The sequence below is a fragment of the Hipposideros armiger genome, unplaced genomic scaffold (assembly GCF_001890085.2).
Source record: "Hipposideros armiger isolate ML-2016 unplaced genomic scaffold, ASM189008v1 scaffold_364, whole genome shotgun sequence".
NCBI classification, from domain to species: domain Eukaryota; kingdom Metazoa; phylum Chordata; class Mammalia; order Chiroptera; family Hipposideridae; genus Hipposideros; species Hipposideros armiger.
In genome coordinates, this window is record NW_017731714.1 from 974,646 (window position 1) to 996,246 (window position 21,601).

General features: G+C 37.6%; 1 protein-coding gene and 1 long non-coding RNA gene across 5 annotated transcripts in view; one reads left to right on the top strand and one right to left on the bottom strand.

Moving 5' to 3' along the window:
- Positions 1 to 21,601, bottom strand: part of HHIP (hedgehog interacting protein) — a 92,300-nt gene that overhangs the window by 6,943 nt on the left and 63,756 nt on the right. For all 3 annotated transcript variants that reach the window (XM_019662061.1, XM_019662059.1, XM_019662058.1), the window contains exons 9-12: positions 20,315 to 20,438; positions 19,234 to 19,364; positions 15,987 to 16,068; positions 2,461 to 2,609 (exon numbers count right to left, since the gene is read on the bottom strand). In XM_019662061.1, coding sequence (XP_019517606.1) covers positions 2,461 to 2,609; positions 15,987 to 16,068; positions 19,234 to 19,364; positions 20,315 to 20,438 — 486 coding nt within the window. The remainder of the gene's footprint in view (positions 1 to 2,460; positions 2,610 to 15,986; positions 16,069 to 19,233; positions 19,365 to 20,314; positions 20,439 to 21,601) is intronic.
- Positions 1 to 21,601, top strand: part of LOC109393120 (uncharacterized) — a 69,347-nt gene that overhangs the window by 4,979 nt on the left and 42,767 nt on the right. The window contains exon 2 of one of the 2 annotated variants that reach the window (XR_002126185.1): positions 7,471 to 7,528. The exons of the other annotated variant lie outside the window; for it this stretch is intronic. This is a non-coding gene — a long non-coding RNA (uncharacterized LOC109393120). The remainder of the gene's footprint in view (positions 1 to 7,470; positions 7,529 to 21,601) is intronic. 2 annotated transcript variants of the gene reach the window in all.

The window sequence follows — 21,601 nt, forward strand, 5'->3', positions numbered from 1 at the left end:
CTAGGGCACTTCCAACAGAGGTCCTAGCAAGTAACGCTGTTCCCACTCCTCCAGGGTGGGACCTCAGCATGGAAAGGGCCTGGCCCATGAGAGAAGCCCAGTGGCTCGAGCATCTCCAATGCAACATAAAGGGATGGTCATTTTTTTATTTTGGTTAGATGGAGTATCTACCACTTAGACTCCCTAGTATTCCTCCTCACTGCTCCCGGGGTTGAGGGGCAGCCTATGCTTCATCTCTGTACACTTTGAAACCCCTTCTTAGGTCAATGCAGTCAGCCAACGAAGGATATTCTTAACAGTCCTTTTCAGGGTTACTCTACAGCACGGAACCGCTTCATAAAAGGATTTTTACCACTACAATATAGGTGGGAATGTAAAGATTCACTGCTAAAATGAGATGGAGAGAGAAAATTGGGTATATAACTTAATTATCTCTTACTGATAGGATAAATCTGGGGTGTGCAGCCCCCACGTACACAGAATCAAATTCGTTGAATACATTTCTTTATACTTTCAGGGGTCAGGGTCATTTTAACCTTTGCAAATGCCTTAATCAAAATCCAGGGGTCTGTGGCTGACACATGGAAAAGCAAGAACAAAATGCAAGTAGTTAGACACTTTTCTTTTAAATTTGTAGGAGATGAGTAAACTATGTGAGTATAGGAATAAAGTTCTTGCTTGGGTCAAAAATATCAGGAATGGATTACTTTTATAAAATGGTTGTGGTTTATCTTACATATTCAAATTATTTAAATCGATTTAGTGGAAAGATGACTTCATTGAAATAAAACTTCATGTTAACTCAAAGAATATCTATTGTCATTTATATCACATATTGTTATTAATATCCATTATGGTGTGTATATATAATGCCACCCATATTCAAAGTAACTTGTTTACCCTCAGTTTAGACATACTGTTACTAGAGGCATGCAATAAATTTTGTTATCTGGTAGTTTGAGAAGTTAGGCAAAATACAAGGTAAGGAATAAAACAGAATGGACACTATATAAAAGAAGCAGAGAGAAAACGTTGTTAGGCCTCAAAGGAAGCAGAGGGAAGATATTTTACCAAGAATTAGAATATTAGTGCATTTGAACACTCAGTCTCATTTTTCTGCCAATAAAGAAGGGAGGCAGACTGGGTCAATAAAATGTAAGCAGTCATTTAAAATAATGTAATTACTTCATTTCTGTTGTTTTAATTATGATAGCTCTTCCCTAGATATGTAACCATAGAATAAATCCATCCTGTAATGTTATTAGTGCTGAAGCAATTTAAGCTTAAAATGTATACTGCATATATGACTTTAAATGTTGGCTACTTTTTGTCATACAATATAGAAAGTAGACAAGTTATAGTTATAATGTTTTTGAAGCAAATACATGTTTAGGATAAAGAAAAACAATAAATTAAGAATAATATTAATATTAACTTGGGAATTTTAATTTGCATTGGCAGGAGATACTTTAATATTTGAAATAGCAGAGGTGAAAACTTTTTGTAAGTACTATGTATATGCTGGTTATTGAAAATGCATTTTTTATCCTTATGGCAGCCTCTTTTCCCCAGTTTTATGGAGAAATAATTTACATACATCACTGTATAAGTTTAAAGTGTACAGCATAATGCTTTGATTTACATAGATTGTGAGATGATTACTGCAGTAGGTTTAGTTTCCATCCATCATCTCATAGATACAATGAAAAGAAAGGAAAAATAATTTCTCCTGAAAATGCGTTTTCAACATATACATCTTAAACTTCCTATATCTAAATTTACCTAATTTTCTTACTTCATACCAAGTAGGATTTAAACATCATTGCATGTAATTGAGGCAATCTCCAGTTAAAGGATAGAGTAGCCCTGAAATAAATCTCCTTTGCTCTCTCTCTCAGCATCTGCACACCTGGTTGAGGGTTCACAAGGGAGTGGCAAAAAGGACTTAAAAATCTCATATAAGCCTCTAGATAATTGCATTTTCCCCTCTTGTTTAATAATACCCACTGAAGAACCATGTTTTTAATGCACTGCAGCCAGAAAAGCAGTAAAGTTAGGGAGGGCATTTATGGGGTGTCTGGAAAAGGTGGCACTTGGAGAGGGGCTTTGCAAACACGAAGTCACTGGCTGGCATGAAATCGCAAACCCAGGACCTGAGAGTCCATCGAGATGATCTAGTTGGTGCCATTTTCGTTTTTTTACTTTTTGAAAGAGACTCAGTTATTTAAAAGTCTTTTATGTGTATGATTAACTTGTATACTCGTATGTGCATTGTTTACATTAAGAAAACGGGAATGATTCCATTTACACGTTAAGTTCAGGAACAGACTGAGCACTAACGTATCGTAAATGGCTAAGTGTTGAACACTAGGCAATTCTAGAAGAAATAACTGGTGTGAAGTTCTTGAGTTTCTAAGGACGGCCCCATGCCCAGTCTTTCCCGGGGACAGCAGTACTAACCGATTCTGCAGAAGTCCCCTTCCCATCCGGGGCTGCAGCAGCACGTTCCCGTCGGGGTACAGTAGCCATTCCGACAGAGCCGGGAGCATTCTGACGTGAGCGTCTGGGCAGGTTGCACTGCCGCTCTGCACTCCTCAGGCACCAGAGGTCTGCAAGCAAAAGACAGCAGTTGAAAGCGTATTTTTGTTGACTATCAATACTGGAATGAAATCTGGTGATTTTGTGGCTTACAAAGCATGCCTCTTGCTTTCTAAGCAGAACTTTCTTTTAAGTGACTCACAGAGATTGTTGACAACTTTCTAAGAATAGAAAATAGACACTGGTAAAAACACGAACTAGCCAGTTTTGAACCAAAGAGAACATAGCAAACATTGAAAGAAACTGTATCATGGTCAAAATTCATTGATTAAAAATGTAATTATATTGATATTTTGCATTTGGTAGCTAAGAATTTCTAGCAATTACAGTTTTTAAAATAAAGATGACCCCGGTCGGGACCTCCTCTCGTTTTAAGAGCTGTAGCTTTCTTCTCTAATAAAACTATCCTCTGCAATAAACTTTAAAATAAAATAAAATAAAATAAAAAAGATGGATAGATATTTTAAAACCTTTTCCCCCCAGATGGACATTTTTGGCAATATCACAGGGCTGAAGACATGCATCAAAATGAGCACTTGTAGTCTAAAACCCTTGGGAATCCATTTGTTTTCAATTTTACATTTCTTTTGAGATACTGTTTTTAGACTGACCCTTCTTGAAAGGATATCACACTGTGTGTGTGTGTGTGTGTGTGTGTGTGTGTGTGTGTGTGTGTGTGTGTACTATGACTCAAAATTTCAACTCCTTGTGAAAGAATGATACATATATAGATGCATATGTGTGTGTGTGTGGATATATACTTAAATGTTTTTTATTTTTTCCTGCTCTGAAGAAAAAGAATTCTATTGATAGCAAACAGAAACAACTTATCTACCAGGTAAAAAGTCATAGACTTTCTTTCACTTGTTCTACAACTGCCATTATTTAGAGAGGGACCAAGATGCCTTCAGATTTTTCTGTTTCTTACTGTTTTTTATCTAAGAGGCTGTCTTTCAAGCTGGGTCAGGCTGGAATCATGGTCACGACCTACTCCTCACTACCTAATCTTTGGGGAGAAATGTGCAGTGGTCCTCTTCTTATCAGTCACGGTTACCTGTGCTCCAGTGTGGTGAGAAAGCTCTTTTTAGTTAAGGAATGTAAACAAACCTGTCATCACCAGTCCAATCACCATCTTTAGGTCACCAAAGCAGTTGGACTCCTTAAGTACCGTAACAAAGAAGGTGATAATTATAGGCCAAAACTACCACAAGAGGTAAATGATACAGCTTTCTGAGAGAAGCAAATAATTAGTCCCTTTAGACCCAATTTTCCTGAGACGGTCGTCCTGTTATTCCCCTGTGGCACTGTCAGCAGCGATAGTAATTTGGGGTCTGACCTCAGGCTGTTTCTACCATGACTCAAAACCATATTAAAAATATATAGTGACTTTTTTAACTCTTCCCTCCAATAAAAGTCCTACTCTAAGTTGAAAGTACTGTGTTTTACAGCTAAGCATGACAATTCATAAAACTCCCTTAACTCTAGTCAACCTCTTATTCAAGCCTAGAAATGGTCCATTTATGTGAAAGGTCCCTAAGGCATTCCATGAGCTGAGCATATTTTCACTCAGAAAACGTTAGTGAATATTTTCCATGTGTTAACCAAGGGAGTCTTTCTAGGAGTGAGGGCAGGGCAGGTTAAGTGGAGAAAAGGTTAATGCCAAGGAAAGTGAGGGCATTATTTTTGCCTTCTGCTTCTTCTTGTTGAATAGCCCAAGTCTGCTCTCTTTCTTCCTCGTACAAAAAAGTCTTTCTTTCTTTGTGAGACAATGGTGGCGTTTTTGACCCTCGGAAGAGCCATTTTTCAGTAGCCATGAAGTTCTGAGTCGAGACAGTGATCATTTACTAAGCGGCATTCAGTAAACAGGTGTTGTTCAAATTTTATTGGGAACTAAAGCTCTGTTTATCCAATTGTACTTGTTAGTCACTCATTTGCCTTCTTTGTGACTCACTCAAGAAAAGACACCCAGAAGTAGAGTGTGTCCAGAATATATTACGTGTTATACACGATGCAAAATAGGTAGTCGCATAGCTCATACACCACTTGACAGTGTGGTTTATGCCTCAGCAGATTAATCTGAAGAGGAGAAGACGCCATTTAGATCTAGAATGTAGATGGCTTGTGTCAAACAGCAACCACCAGAAGAGGTTGCCTGTCTGAGGCAACACATAGGGCTGTTCATCCCTGAGCTGTGGGGACGGGAATGAGGACATGATGTCAGGACCCAGTAGTGAAGTGCGGTTCTGCAGGTGGGGTCTGAGCCTTGCTTCTCTGCTGACCTGACAATTAGATGCTTTCACTATGTTTCACCAAACCTTCAAATGTCTGGAAACTCAGATTATAGAGGAATTCTAAGATTTGGGGTTTTGTTTTGATTTTTGTTTTTTTTTGGGTTTTTTTGCCTAAAATTTAGCAAATGTTTATCTATCACTGGATGGAGTCATTTCATATTTGGGCTTGTTTACCTTCGCTTATATAAGATTGTGTGGCTGTCATATATAAGCATGATGATTCCCTTAAGTTTTTATTTAAATACCTGGGAAATACTCTTTTTCTTCTTTCATGAAGTTGACAACTAACATTCTTCACTGAGCATGTCCAATAAATCCTCTCCCTCACTTTTAAACTGTTTTTCTATAGGCGATCCTTTAACATGGAAATTATGTGAAACGTGGCCCGTCTCTTACAGGACTTCACTTCTCTTAAGGAATAGGTTATCATATATCCTTTCCCTTCCTAATTGAAACGAAAGCTTTCTGAGGGCAAAAGCTGCCTATTCAAGCCTCTTCAGGCCCAGTCATTTACTCGGGCAACTACTGTGCTCCCCATAGGAATAAGACATAAACAAAACAGGGTCCTGAGCCACATGGGACACCATGGAGAAGACAGACATGCAAACACAAAAGAATCATTCTATGAAATAGGTGCAAATGAAGCAACACAGGAATACAGACAAGGGAGCACTTAGTTTAGGATTGAAGGGTGTTATAGAAAGATGACATTGAAGCCATCAATGTAGTTTATCTCCTTCAAATACTTATACTCATAGGAGCTAGGAAAATACTATACAGGCATTCAATAAGTGTTTGTTAAATTGAACTGAATGCATACAGTAGACCCTTTATCAACTACTTTCTCTGGAATATAAACTCCATGAAGACAACTATTTTGCTTTGTTCTCCCGTGTCTCTCCAGAACCTAGAAGAGTGAAATAGCCCATGGGAGAGGCTTATTAAAAACCTATTGAATAAATGAATGCACAAAATGAGTAAGAATATGGAATTTTAAAAGGATGTTTGTTTCTTTTTTATGCTATTGACTAAAGATATTAGGAATATGTGGACTATTTAGGGGAGGCATAGCATTAAGATTTAATTGCTGGGCTGGCCGAGTGGCTCGGTGGTTAAGAGATGGCTTGGGACACCAGAGGGCCCTGGTTCAGATCCCACATATGAGGGCCAGTGACACTGCCCTCTGCAGCTAAGATGCTGAACAACAGCTCAACCTGGAGCTGGGCTGCCATGAGTCACCAGTGACGGCGTAGGCTGCAGCCACTGCTGCAGTGGGTTATCATGGGCTACTGTGTGTGGCCAGCAGCCAGTGTGAGCGGCCAGCAGCCGCCGTGAGCGGCTGTCCAGAGTCCAGCGACTGATCTGCCTCACCCGGGAAGAGCGCAATGATGGTGCCAACTTGGGTCAGTGAAGCAACATCCTCCACAACTAGACTAAAGAACAAAATGACAGCAACTTGTCTGTTCCCCTTCCCCAGTTCCCCAGTGCTGTTCTCATCCCCCAATTCCCAATTAAAAAAAAATCTTTAAAAAAAAAAGATTTAATTGCTATACGTTTTTATCATAAAGATAAAACTAAGACTACTTGCTATATTTATATTGCCTAAATTAACTCAAGTCTTACAAAACTCTTTTGGTTAAATTCATTTTAATTCATTCTGAAGGGAGCGTTTTTACACTACAATCACAGTAAATAAATAACAGGCTAAAAAGTAAGCATGGCACAATGATATAGGATTGTTTTCTCCTCCATCTGGGAATTAAGTCAGTGTATTAAAATTCATTGTTCTGGGGCCGGCTGAGTGGCGTGTTGGTTGAATTGGCTTGGGACGCCAGCTCTGAGCACTAGGGCCCCGGTTCGGATCCCACATGAGGGCCAGTGACACTGCGCCTTCTACAGCTAAGATGGCGAACAACAGTTCAACCTGGAGCTGGGTTGCCGTGAGTCGCTGGCGACAGCGTAGGCTGCAGCGGGGCTGCAGTGGGCTTCCATGAACTACCATGAGTGGCTAGCAGCCAGTGTGAGTGGCCATCAGGTGTGAGCTGCCGTGAGCCTCAGTGAGTGGCCATCCAATGGCCAGTGAGCAACTGCCTCAGCCGGGAAGAGGGCAATGATAATACCAACATGGGCCAGTGAAGCGATGTCCTCCACAACTAGACTGAAGAACAAAAGGACAGCAACTTGCCTGTTCCCTTCCCCCAATTCCTCAATAAAATCTTTTAAAGAAAAAAAATTCATTTTCTGGTATTATATTTGGTAAAGTACGACAAAGATTTTTGATGAGCCCAACTAGCCCCTTCCACTCACACTTTGTTCTAGTGATGTTTCTTCCTTCTATTGAAAAGAATAGAGTTCCTTTACATGGAATGGGGAGAAAAGGAAATAAAATAAGTAAATTTGAAATTTGTTATTGTTGTCACCTTAAAATAAACCACCGTGTGTATACATAATTACTACATATACACACCTGGATGGGATCTAAACAAAAATCTAGGCTTTTTTTTTTTTTGGTCTGGATAACTTTCTTTAGTCTAGATGTTCACTAAATTCTTCTTGCTCATGTTGACATTTCTCCTTTCAGTGTCTGTTTACCCATGAGGAGTAGAATTTTGGATTCTGATGGATTGACAGCATGTTTTGTGAGTACACATAGCCCTTTTGTAGTAGCTAGTAAAACGATAATATACCATACAAATTCAATTTGGCTGTAAAGAATCTTATGCATTCATAATGCAATCATATTCCAGGTAGGAGAACAGAGAAAATGGACTCTATTTCTGTGTAATATTGCAGAATTGGTCCCAATAATACCAACATTGCAATGAGACCATGTAATATTGGCCTCACTGGGACTTCATGGCAGAATAGACAGCAATACATGTTTCCTACCAGTATTTTTTAAGTACCATTTAAAGTATACCAAAAATTTGAATGTTTTATGAGCTCCTCCTTTCATTTCATTCATAAGGAATGCTCCGTTAACATGATATTATATGTAGTCTGCCGAAATATTTTTTTATATATGTCCTGAGTAACCCTGATATTGGAGTAAAGGGAAAGATAACAAATTCAAGAATAACTCAGAATTTATGTATGTTATGTATTGTATTCTTTTATTTGTTCTGTACATTTCGAGATTTCTAATTCAGGCCAGGTAAAGCCAATGTTCTGTCTTATTTCCAGATAGTGTCTTGATCTACTACATTTCTCTGTTCTGAAATGTGCTAAAAATTATAGCTGGCCTTGGCTGTTTTCACTGTGACCGATGTTCTCTTCATTTTGAGGTCTTTAATTTAAATGGTAGGCATATGCTCACTCAGAAATAGCATTGATTGGCTTTAATACCTGGGCAGGTTGGGGCTGAGGGGGCGCTAAACTCAAAAGGGGGCAGAGGTGTGGTGATTGAGTGAAGTGAGCCATGGGGCTTGGCTGCCTAGTGCTAAAAAAGATTATCAGAAGTTTCACAAATATCCACTAAATTTTGTTCTATGGTTAAAGATATAACCGTAAATAATGAAGCCATTTACACTTTTCAGTAATTTCATATTCAACTTTATCCTTAAGAGACAGGGCCAGTCTTGTTATTCATAAATTTAAGGTTCAGAACACATACAAAGAGATTCAATGTCTTTCACACAGCTAGTTACAAATAGTCTGGAACTCTTTCCTAGCCCAGCGTTCTTTCCCCTCAACTGGTCCCCACACTTTAGGGAAGAGGGAACAAGGCACCCATGTTTCAGGCCCTGTTAATCTCACTATCCAAACACCACTACCACAATACACAGGTTTCTAAAAGGGTGTGTGGGTCTCCTTCATTCAACTTTATCAGGTTAACTCAATGTATATATTTCCATGGGAAAATTAGGAAATGAAAAGTTATGTATTTCCTTAAAGGGAAAAAACCTAGGAGAAATAACTAATGAAACTAGATAATAACGTCATCTGCTTTTAGAAAAAAAGACAAAGTCTAATTTTATTAAATTGCCATGTGTGTTTGTTGTATTATATTGCAATGTCCTAAATTAAAAAACTGATTTACTATAACTATTCGTGGTGAATATATGAAAATAGGCCTTTAATTTATTGTACATGTTCCTGAAAAATCTTGTACTCTACAAAATCACATACTCAGTTACAGGACTTATGGGAAAAATAGGGTTGGGGCAGACCCCTGAAGATCTTGAAACTTCGTATAACTAAAATACCAACAATAACAAAATTTGGTGCCTTAGAAGAGAGTTTGGGCAATCCAGTGGGCAGGTAGGCAGTGGCTGGAGGCTGCCTCAGGGAAGATTAGGAACACACAAAAACAAAATGGCGATGGAAATGAAGCTTTGAACTCCAGAGGAAGCGCAACCAGCAGGGAGCCATGCCAGGCTGGAAGAATGCCTCCCGGGGGAGGGAAACCTAGCACAGGCACTTATTTTTCATTTTAACACTCAGCTGAGAAGGCTCCTTCTAGGGCTTGTTCGTTTTCTTATCATTTTTGCTATATACTTGCTTGAAAATCTACATAATCTCCATGTTATGTAGTCATCATTCTCTTTTATATGTGAGCTAATCAGTGTTAAAATCACACTGTAGCAGAGCAGACTAGACCAAATCACGGTGTTGTGCCCACCTCGGTTCACATAGCCTGCAGGATCATTAATTCAGCACCTTACAATGTACAACGTTCTGGTAAACTTTTTTGTCCCAAAGTGTTCTATCAGGTAATATTATTTATGTTTTTGATGATGTGCGCAATCTTTCAATTTAGGTAAAAATCAGCTCCTTCGAGGATGTGACTAAGTTCTTATTTATATTCTCCTTCCATAGTACATAATACAGTATCTTAAACATAGAAGATGTGTAAAAGATACTTGTAGGCTGATTTAATCTTAGAGAGTATAACTGTACTAAGTTGGATATGATAAATAAAAAAACTGAAAAATTAGGGTACAATAAAAAGCCACTGCTTCCTAATATAAAGAAATGCATTCTGTTCAGAAATTCATGTCCAAAATCAAGTTTTAACTTATAAATCATAATTATTAAAAATCTTAGACACTAAATAAATGTCTGTAATTGGGAAAATGGGCATTTTAAATAACACTTTGATTACAACGTAATTTGAAAGACTTAAAGTGTTTTTCTTTTACTTTTTCCCACTTATAAAGCTGAAGATTTACCTGTGTTTTAATTTTATATTACATGAAGGGGGGAGTTTTAAATATCACTAAATGCTTTACACGAGAACTGAAAATTTGAAACAAGCTCTGTCTTTTAAAAGAACACAGAAATGTCACTAAATTATTTGAAGACTAGTAGGGTGGCAAATCCCCAAATTTTGATGTTACACTTTTTGATTCATTTGTCAATGTTGTCAAAAACGAGTCATTTAAGGAGGAACAGATTTTTTTAACTTGACTAAAATGAATTAGTAAAAAAAAAAAGATGCTAAGATGTAGTTTTTTCATTAGAAAGTACACTTTCCTCTAGAAAACATCTTTTTACAAATTTATGTGGCTATTGTATGCAACTAAATCTGCCTTTATCTCAAGTACTGCAATATCTGATGATATATTGCCTCGCAATAAAAATATAAGATATTCAGAAGGTTTAATACTGTCAGATTTCCACCATTGTCCCAAGGGGAAAAGAAACATGGGGACTAAAAAGAAATGCTTTTAAGAGTTTTCTACTCTTAACAAATATGGCTCATTTTGAAGAATATATTCTTTACTATTCATATTCTCCATTTTATGTCTTGTTAATAATTGCCACTTATAAGTGGCAATTCAGTCAAGTGTTCAGTCTATACAATTACTCTAGGAACTAATATTCCAACATTCAAAATTGATCATTTAAGAGAGACTATAATTAGTACAAAGTAGAAAATTCCTTTGAATACTGTGGTCATATGTCACATCTCCAGGAAATAGATATACATATAAGAAGACTTATATAAGAATTTTAAAAATGACATGATCATTTAGATAAAAATATTTTTGCAAATTATTATAGAATATTTATTATTTACTTTGAAACAGATAATGGCTCCATGTAGCATTGTATGGATTACTTGAGTATGTTTAAGTGTGTGTACATGTATATATATATGCAAATCTTGGTAAAGTAAGAATAACATTCCAGTTATGCTGAGGCCATTAGCATATGTTATGTATGCATGCTCATCTAGTCATTAGAAGTTTTTACTTTGATCTCATCCCATAATTTGTAATATATTTTTATTTTATTTTATTTTATTTATTTGTAATATATATATTTTTAAAATTTCAGTGCTGTCTGACAGCTTAGAAAGGATTTGTTAGTTAAAAAGATATTGTGCACCACAACATAAAACAGAGTATGTTGAGAATAAAAATATAAGCTGGCACATAAGTATATACCCATTTTTTAGTTACTGGGGCATATAGAAAAATAATACTAGCAAAAATGTGGAACATGCTTCCTTGTCTTTTAGACTTTAAATCCACCATGCTGAATGGATTTTTATAGGGCATATACTTGTTCATGACCTCTAGTGTTAAGAAATTCTGTCATGTTTGAAAACTAGTCCCTGGTGGAGCCTGTGTCCCTGTTAATAGCTGAAAGGTCAATGGAGCTGCTAAACAGTTTGTATTACTGTCAGGGTGGCCATGAAAACACCGCCTACAGCAACAGGACTTGGCAGCTGGGTCAACAGGCACTGTGGGGATTTATCAACCTAGGGGGGCCACTTGCATAAAACTTTGACTGATGAATTGGGACTAGACTGGCTTATGGGGCTAAAGCCTCTCTATTATGCATGACTTGCTTTCGGATGGCAGAGCTGCCAGCCGGCTCCCTGAGACATATGCAAAGGATAAACAGAACCGATTTCCTCTTACGAAGTGAGTTTTTGTTTTGTTTATTTTTTGTTTTTTTGAAAAAAGCACTCTTCGCCATCCAGTAGAATACAGAGTTGGATGAAGATATTAAAAATAAATAAATAAACAAAGGGCAGTAAGTGGGGCCATGGAGGGGAGGAGCGGGAAGGAGGCAGGAGGGGCAGTTTTTGATATTGGTCACACAGGGCTTTGGGGTACAACATTTATGTAAAATGACCTCTCAAGCCTGGAATTTGCATTGTTAATTTATAGACCTCTTAAGGGAATGTTCTGTATGAGTTGGTTGGGTAACAGATAAGCGGTATGTTAAAATACAGTAAGACTGGGTACATAGTAATTAAATCAACATGATTAAGAATGATTTTGTTTTATAAAGTCCTGGAGAAATAACCCAGAAACATTTCAAAATTAAAAAAAAGTCATTTGGTTTAAGTTCATCTGAAACAAAAATGAAAGAAATTTGTGTTCTCTAACAATAATGTGTGGAAAGTTAATAACTCTATTAGAATTCTTTAGTTTCCACTCCCAGGAGCATTTGTTTGATTCTGAAAAGATTTCATAAAGAGCACAATTCCAAGGCATGTCTTGGACATTTGAAAACTAGGTACAAAGAGCTGCTTATAGCTAGCTGCACAGACACCTATAACCCAGTTTTGGAACTGAGAAACCTTAAACATTGAGGGATCACCTGAAAATAATTCTTGACTCCATGGAATGAACACCAACAATACCAAAGAATGTATTATGTTTTAAATGCGCTATTTAGTTATCTTCATAGCGTTCTGCAAAAAGCAGGCAGGGCAGAGTGATCATCAGCACTTTATCAATGGGCAAAGGGGCACGTTGTGCTGAAATAACTTAGTGTGTGCAGGGTCCCACACTAAGGAGCATTCAGAGACAAGACGCATGGACTCCCTGTCCTACCAGGATAGACTCACTCCTAGTCCTGACTAGTCTAAATGGCACTATCGAGTGAAACTACAATGATTGCCCAACTCTTGTGCTTAGTGTATTGGAATCTGTTTTCTGGAACTGCTGGCTAAAGGACCTCCCCTTGGAGGACATGGAGAACTCAGGACTAGAGACTTTGGGGGACCCACTGAGTTGCCCAGGAAGCTGGGTGATTGGTGTCAACTGGATCCTCACTCCACTCTACCATGACATGTGACTGACTGCCCTGCCTCTGAACATATTCCTGAGCTGTGCTCTGTGTTCCGGCATGGAGGCAACATTCACCACTTGTCTGCTTTTTCCTTAACTAATTCCCGAGTTCTGGTTAAGCCTTAGGGAAACCTGGTTGCATTCTTATTGAATTTTCTTTTTTTTTTTTTCATTATAAGTAATGGTACTTGACTTTTTTTTTTTTTTAAGTTTTATTGGGAAACAGCCATGGTCATAGTTACACATTGCTTTCATGCTACGATGGCATAGTTGACTCTTTTAAGGAGGGCACAGCCCACAGTGGCCCATTGTGGAGATTGAAGCAGCAACCTTGGTGTTATCAGCACCATGCTCTAACCAACTGAGCTAACCGGTCACCCCAGTACTTGATTTTTATGACAGGTATCTTGCCATCCTTTTCTGAGAAGAATGCCCCCTGTCAATGATTTCAGACTTATGTAAATAATTATGTGACATATAGCCTTAGACCAAATTATCCTACAGACTGAGGTGGTAATGCTGGAACCTTGCCTGCTTTTGCCGAAATGAGTTAAGAATATGCATATGGTTTCTAAGCTCCCTCATCTTTCTTAAATGTGAGTGTGTGTGTATGTGTATGTGTGTGCACACATGCGCAGGAAAAAGTAGAAAAAATATAAATCCTATGGTGAGTAAGACAGTAACTTCTATGACATCTAATGTAGAATACAAAAATTTTATAAATTGTTATTCTGTTCCAGGGCCAGGAGTCAATTGACATTTGAAAGTTATTCTGAAAACATTATTCTAACCAATCTGGGGCCCCTCCACAAGAATACAATTAACCTAAGATTTTAATTTGAATTCGAGTTTTGATATAACAAGAAATGCCTATATATTGTTTTTTCAGTTGACGAGGCTCTTTCTTCAATTTCTCCCTCAAAAGTTTTAGAAAAACAGTTTTGCTTTGAAGCAGACATCCTGAACACTGCGAGGCTAGTCATTAGCTTGTGTTTCCAAAATAATCCTGCTCCCATACACTCAAGTGTCTACTTATATAGAAATTCAACTCATTTAGGGAGAAATACTATAATAATAAACACTGGCATCTAAATCAAAACAGCATGAGACTCCCAACAAATGTTTATGAAAACACGTGTTTTCTTAAAGTCCGTTGAATTTTGAAACGTATGCCTATGGCCTACGTACAAGGACAACGTCTCCGGGACTGTTACTCCCCCCACCTTCTGAAAACCAAACACAGATCTTAACCCTGGCCCCACACATGACACAACTCACCAGAAACAGGCCCCATAATGAGAAGTCAGGCCTTTCAGGTATGTCACTCGGAGACCACCCTACTAGAGGAGGCCCTAAGATCACAAAGCCAAGGTCCCTTATGGCAACCCTGGTAATTAGACACTAATAATGGGTTGAAGGTGTAAAATTCACCTCAATGCACCACCAGCAGACTAAACAATCCAGATGAAGAGAGAAAGCTTTTTGTGAGGAGGAGGGAGAAATAATTATACTACTACCGGGAAGCTTGTAAAAGCATATCAACATTGACAAACAGAATGAAATAGCAATGACTATTTTGAAACTAATGGTGTTAGAGCTCTGTGGAATCCCTAGACCCCATTCTGAACCATTAGGATGCTGCTATTGTATGAATTCACGTTAGTTTGATTTTTGTCCCTAATATTGCCAACTTCAATGATCACCAAAGTGTCTGATATTTTCTTTGTTCATTACTTTGATTTTCACAAAGAGAACATTAGTTTCATGCTCAAGGAGGAAAAGAACCCCAGTAGTGGATAGATGGGTACATACATCTCTTATTGTGAAAGAAAAACAAGTACTGCTCCATGGCGAAGGAATGCTCTCATTGTGTGATAGATGAGTGTATGTGCTACTGCGGAGAGACCGTTTAGAACTATTCTTCTTTTTGTTCTGCAGTACCAGTGTTCTTTTTCTCAGAAAAGACAGTGTTTTGTGGTGTGATAAAAGGACAAGAATCTCCATTTTGTTAGTGACTTTTTCAGAAAGACATACACAATTTACAACTTGCAAATAATATTTTTTTAAGTGGAGCTAAATTATTGTTTTTAGTAAACTTTTCAGATGACTAGAATTTGTTCTTCTAAAAAGAGTTGAAATTCAGGAAGTTAAATTTACAGATGGACTTATGAAGATAAGTTAGTACAGAAAGAATTTGAAATTTACAGCATGCGGTAGCTAGTCTGACAACTACTGATATTCAACAATAGTATCTGTGAGATTGCTTAGGTTCTCTAATAGTTGTTTCTATACTTATGGCTAATAACTCTTTGACAGTATATAATTTTAGCAGCTTCTGATAGTCTAATTTTTATCCATGAAATTAACAATGACTAATTATGAGTCAAGATAATTTGAATGTTGTATGTGTGTTGAAGTTGTGATGGGTGGGTAGAGAAGAGCAGGGGAGGGATAACTATACTCTTTAAAGGATTAAAACATTCAAATCTCTTTTTTTTTGCTGAAGTAAATAACAAAACACTGTTTCAGTTTTCATTTGTTTAGTCACAGAAGCTGCATGAGAGCTGTGAGCCTCCATAGCTTTGAAATAAGGCTCAGATGTTGACCTGCCAAAATAATATTCTAATTACCTAACAAAAATCATATCAAGCAGCTGTCATGTCGGCCAGTACATTTCTAGTTTTCTCGAAAGCAAAAGAGCATTGATTGTTCCCAACATGAGAGCCGAAGCCACTGTCTCACACCTCCGGCTCCTACTCTGACATTTCACTGAGGACCCTGATCCCACAAATATAGTGCTGCTGTCTGATGACAGCAAGAATGACATGAATGTGTGATCAGAATCAGGCTTATTATTAGAGTTCAGCGTAGTCCAGTCTAGCCTTCAAAGATGGGAGACCAGCGTTCCCTCAGGACAGCACTTAGCATATGGACCGGGGCGGAAGCATTCCTCTTTCTTGACTGCTAATTGCAATGTGTCTATCACTACTTCAAATGCACTAAAATAACATGGAGAAGAATATTTCTTGACTTAAAGGAATGTAAAAAAAAAAAAAAATCTCACCTTTTGGGATCTACAATTTTGTAGAGTTTTCCATTGTGAGTCTGAGTCATACTTTTACTGCTTGATAGAATGTAAACTTCACCTATGAAGAGAGAAATACAGCAAGTTAATTCCCAGGACCACAAGGCCTTACTTCCTATTGCCTAGCAGATATTTTATATATACAATATATGTGTTTACATGTATGTATATATGTGTGTATATACATGTGTGTGTGTGTATGCACACACACATATCCTCAGGAAGATCACTTGCTGGACTAAAGGTCATGGCAGCTCCCCACGTCCACCTTCACAGTGCACCCCTATTTCGCTCACTTCTCTCCGTCTCCCACCTACCACTACACCCGTGCAAGCAGACACTCATCTCTCACTGGATTATGGCCACAGCCTCCTAACTGATATCCCTATGTCTGTCTGTGTCCTTTTAGGTTTCCTCTCAAAATACCAGCCACAGTGATTCTTTTAAAGCTAGTTGGATCCTATAAGTTGGATCACACTCTTTTGTTTCAGTTCCCTCCAGTAGCTTCTAATCTCAGAGCAAAGGTAAGTCCTAACTGTGGCCTGTGCTGTCCCTCCTTAGCGCTCTGACCTCACTCGCCATGTTCTGCCTCTTCGTTTGCTCTTGCTCGCCTCACTGGCCTCCTGGCTTTGCACACGTCCCAGGCTTCCGCCTCAGGCCCCCACTGTCCCAGGCTCTCTTGTCAGGCCAGGCTCTTCACTGAGTTCCTATCTCAGGTCTTGTCCCAGGTTCCTTCTCAGGCTCCTGCCTTTCAGCAGATCTCCACAAGGTTCACATTCTCCCTTCCTTCAAGTCTGTGCTTAAATATCGTCTTTCTTGACTATACTATTTAAAATTGCATTTATCCCAACTCCTAGCAATTTCTATCCCTCTTCACAACTAGATTTTTCTCCTAAGCATTTATTACCAATTGACATACAGTATATTTTTTAAAAATTTATTTTATCGTCTCCCTTTAGAATATAAATTTCATGACAGCAGTTTAGATTTTTGTCTCTTTATTTGCCGCTGTATTCCCAACACCTAGAACAGAGCTTTGCATAGACTAGACGTTCAGTAAATATTTATAGAATGAGTATTGAATGTGAAAGTTTACCCTGACTTATGATGCCCAAGATGGAAAGGTTTGATTACCGTGTTGTTACTGTTAATTGATCATTTGAAGCCGGATGGAATTGGGGTACTCCTTTTTAATTTTTAGCTTTTTAAAACAAGATATAATAATCTAAATATTTGGAAAGAGAGAGGGAAAGACTTGGCCTCTCTAATTCTTGGTGCTAGGCCGTGTTCATGATGGTGAAACATCACAGGTGGAGGCCTCTTTTAGGAGAGAACCACTCTTGTTTTTTGCCACTACTTCCATATAACGATGTTTAGGGTGGATCCCATGAATAAGGAATTAGAAGCTGTACTTACGATTACATGTTTATTGGGCTTTAAAATGTATATTTGGTTCTCATTCATGAGGTAGTCCTTGATTTAGTCTATATTTCTCTATTCCCCTCTATTATTATGTATTAAGCAAACCCTACTACTTCCTTACCTCTGAAAAGGATGTTATGGGGTTTACGCTAAAAACACAGACACAACAGAAAAAATAAAAATGAAGTTAAAAAGCAAAGGAATGTAAGTGAAACAATTAATATTTCATCAAGTACCTTATGTAGTTTATCTCATTTGATACTTCCAACAAACCTATCCTGATTTTATAGTTGAAAAAAAAAAACATACTAAAAGCAGACTCTCAACATTTTTTTGTTTCAAAAAAACAAAAACACTCATTTTCTTATGTGGTTCTTAATTAAATTAAGTTTCATATTAAAGCATAATTCAGTGCAACTATATTTTTAATTATGGAGTATGCATGATGTTGTAGCTTTTGGACAGTAAGGGTTGTGTATGCTTCATTTGTTGGTTCTGCTCCCAACACAGTAATAAGTGTAGATAGACATTTGGATATTTTAACCAATGGTGGTGACGCTAATAGAATGACTAATGGTGAGTCATTTGTAGTAAGGTCTGGGGAAATCTAAATGATTCAGTCACAACATCTACATATTCATTTATAATTCTGCCACAAACAATTTAATCCCAATTTGTATTTTAAAAATCAGAGTTTGCCAATGAAACTTAAATTACACTACAGAGGGTTTAAATGAGAAAGGGTATCTTTCTGATTCCTGTGAGCCGGGTAGAAGAATATCAAGGGAAAATTAACTGTAAAATGCTTTTGATGCTGGAACAAGAAAAGGACAGATTGGATTTCTCTTCTTTGAATCATACTCCTGTGGCTCTGAAGAATGTATTATGTGTTTCAGGAATTTAGTCTGAGTTCCTTGTTAACCTAAGTAAATGGCATGGAACTATTTCTGATGATTCTCCATTTGATATAGGAAAATCAAACCTGCACTTTTAGAGAAAACATTTTGATTTAGATTGGAAATACAGCTCTTCTCTCTTAATAGTAAGAAATTTATCTCTGAGGCTGAAGGAACATACTTACTGTTTGCATATTGTTCTTTAAAGGGAGTAACTATGAAAGTGACTCCCTCAAATTTATCTCTGAAACTTAAATTAGTAGCATTTCTACTCTTTGACCACATTCCAATTTCAACATCTTTTTGCTTTTTAAGCTGCATCCATTTCAGTAACATACAAACAAATAAATTGTATGTTATCCCATAGATCATCAATGAGAAGATAATTTCCATTTTGTTTCAAGGCAGATCTAAAAACTCAGATTATCATGCACAAATTGTATGCCCTAATGGGCAAAAAAATTTTTTTTAATTAGGAAATAGAGGATAATGTGAAATTCAGATTGCAACAGATTTTTAATTTACTCCAAGAGACATGGATAAGTGGAAAGGTTTTTAGTAGAAAATATGAACAAATGACTCAGATGCATAAAAAATATCAGTGGACTTTAAAAATTTTTCCCTCTCTTCAGGTCTCAAAAATTCTCTTTTGTTCCTGCCTGCCTTTTTCCTGCTTTGGTTTCTTTCATATTTCTGGACTAGAAATGACAGGTAAAGACCCCCAGAGAAAGGTTATTGGAAGAGAATACATAAGTGGACCACCTCAAATCTCTATAGTAGGTCATCTTTGCTGTAGATTACATTTCCAACAAATGGAGGATGAGATGGTTATATTTATTCAGAGCAGAACAAAGCCTCTTGGACAAGGGAGTGAGATTGGAACTCAATAGAAACAGTTTGTACGGTACCTAATTCGTCTTCTCCGAATCCCAATATGTGACCTGAAAAGTAACCTCTACAGGAACCACTGTTGCCCAGACAGAGTGGTTTTTCTTGCCATTGCTTGGTCACAGGACTTTGCTGGAGAGTTAAGAAATTCCTACAACACAAACATACCATAAACCAAGGGTGAAAACACACCTTTGCTTCAAAAACACAATCAGATGTTTAAAATAAAACTCAAGAAATAATCGTTGTGTCATAGACCTGGCTTCTAAAGGGAAAGACATTATAGCCCATAATGTGTGTGAATACTGTGCAAGTCCCATGTGGGGAGAAAGTACTTAAAGATAAGGTTTTGTTTGTCGGGGGGCACTAAAAGTACCTGAGTATGAGAAAAGCCCTCCCCTTCATCCAGAGAATGATACTTCCTCTCCAGGACTAGACTCCATGCTGTGCTATTAATCAGAGAGAGGGACAGGGGAAGATCAGGGGGGTCAGTACACTTTTCTATTCCTTGTAGCGACCAAGCATATCAGCTCTGCCATATGCCTGAAGGCCAGCGACTTGGGAAACGAGATTCTTAATTTGGGTTTCATCACAGAGTTTCTTAGAATTATCCACAATGTGACCTCTAAACTTTAGGCTAAAATTTAATTTTGTAGTATTCCTACCAATAGAGACAAATTAACTTGCCAAATGTCCTGAAAGTCTGGCAAAAGCAAACATTCTCAGCCTTCCAAGATAATTTTTAAAAGATTTATAAACTCAAGTAAAACAGTAGTTTTCAAATTACTCATTATTATGGTAGGTAAATTTATGTTAAGGATCAAGGGAAGTTTCCCAAATGATATGAAAAATCCTTCTGAAGACTTCTCTGCACTTTAAAAAAATCTTTTTATGAACTTGGTCAAGTCTTTTTAAAAAGCATCTCTTAGGAAGTTCTTTAATTAAACCACCATACATAGTGGAACTAAAAGTAAATATTTATGTGTGTCCCAGACCTGACCCCCCACAGGGAGACCATCATTTGAATATTTTATGGCAGTTTGCCCACTAATCAATGGATATGTCATTTGATATATTAAATTGTGGCATCAGGAAACATACCCATTACGGTCTCCAAACACGTAGCTTCCATAGAGTCTTTCAGACTGGCAGCCTCGGTAAACAAACCCGCCAACCAAAGGACCATTACTGAATGGTTTGAATTCTAAAAGTGATGGCTCACTTTCTAGAAAGAAATAAACAGCATTAGATCAAATGAAACATATTTTCATAAAGCAAAAGTAATGTAGGCCAAACAACAATTACTACAGTAATTTACTTTAACTCCGAAGTGTGTTCCATGACGCACAAGACAGATCCTTGCTATGGATATTGAGTGAAAATCATTACTCCTTTTCCTTAAATTGTATAAATTTAAAGTACAGCTTAATGAAATGGGAATTCTCTGAAATGCCAATTTTCAATGAAATTAGAAAGAATCTGAATATTTTGCAAATCTTGGTTATTTACTTTAGAACCAAAATACTTTAAAAAATACTTTATTTTTTTAATATTGATTTTTTTTGTACAAATGCTTCTCCATATATCTAGTAAATTGAGCCAGACCTCTGTCAAGTTATAGAAAATGTTTAAAAGTTCACACTTTAATGAAACTAAAACTAGAGTACATACAAGGTCTTTAAAGCCACATTTGTACATTTAAAAACATTGTCACTTAGTCAAGTAATACCTTCATTGAAAATATTTTACTAGTTTTGTTTACAGAGTTGTATGGTTAACAAAGCCTATTGCAGTCACTGCTTTTGAATCACGTGTGCACAGACATGTATTTCAGTCTTGCCATGAACTTGGCTATACACTAGCATACGCGTTTGCTAATTGAGATGGAAAAGATCGAAAGCTAGCTGCAAATTAACCTGAAAATGACTTATCAATGATTAAATACATTATGTACTTAATATCAAATAAGCCCTTATCAACAGGCAGTATTTTAGGCAAAAGCTTTTGTGGAAAGAAAGTAATTTTAAAGTCCTCTCCAGCACCCCATGTGATTATGGTGCAGATGAGATTATAAAAAGTAAAACAGAGGGGCCGGCCGAGTGGCTCAGTTGGTTAAACGTTAGCTTAAGAATGCGAGCTCTGAGCAACAGGGTCTCCGGTTCGATTCCCACATGAGCCAGTGAGCTGCGCCCGAGCTGAGCTGCCGCTGAGCTGCCAACAGGTGGCAGGATGGCTCAGCTGGTGAGAGCACATGCTCCTAACAACAAGACTGCCTGTTCAATGGTGGGCTATGTCCGCCCGCAACTAAGACTGAACTCAGCAACTTGAGCTGAGCTGCTGCCCAGATGGTTCAGTGGATAGAGCGTGCACTCTTAACAGCAAGGTTGC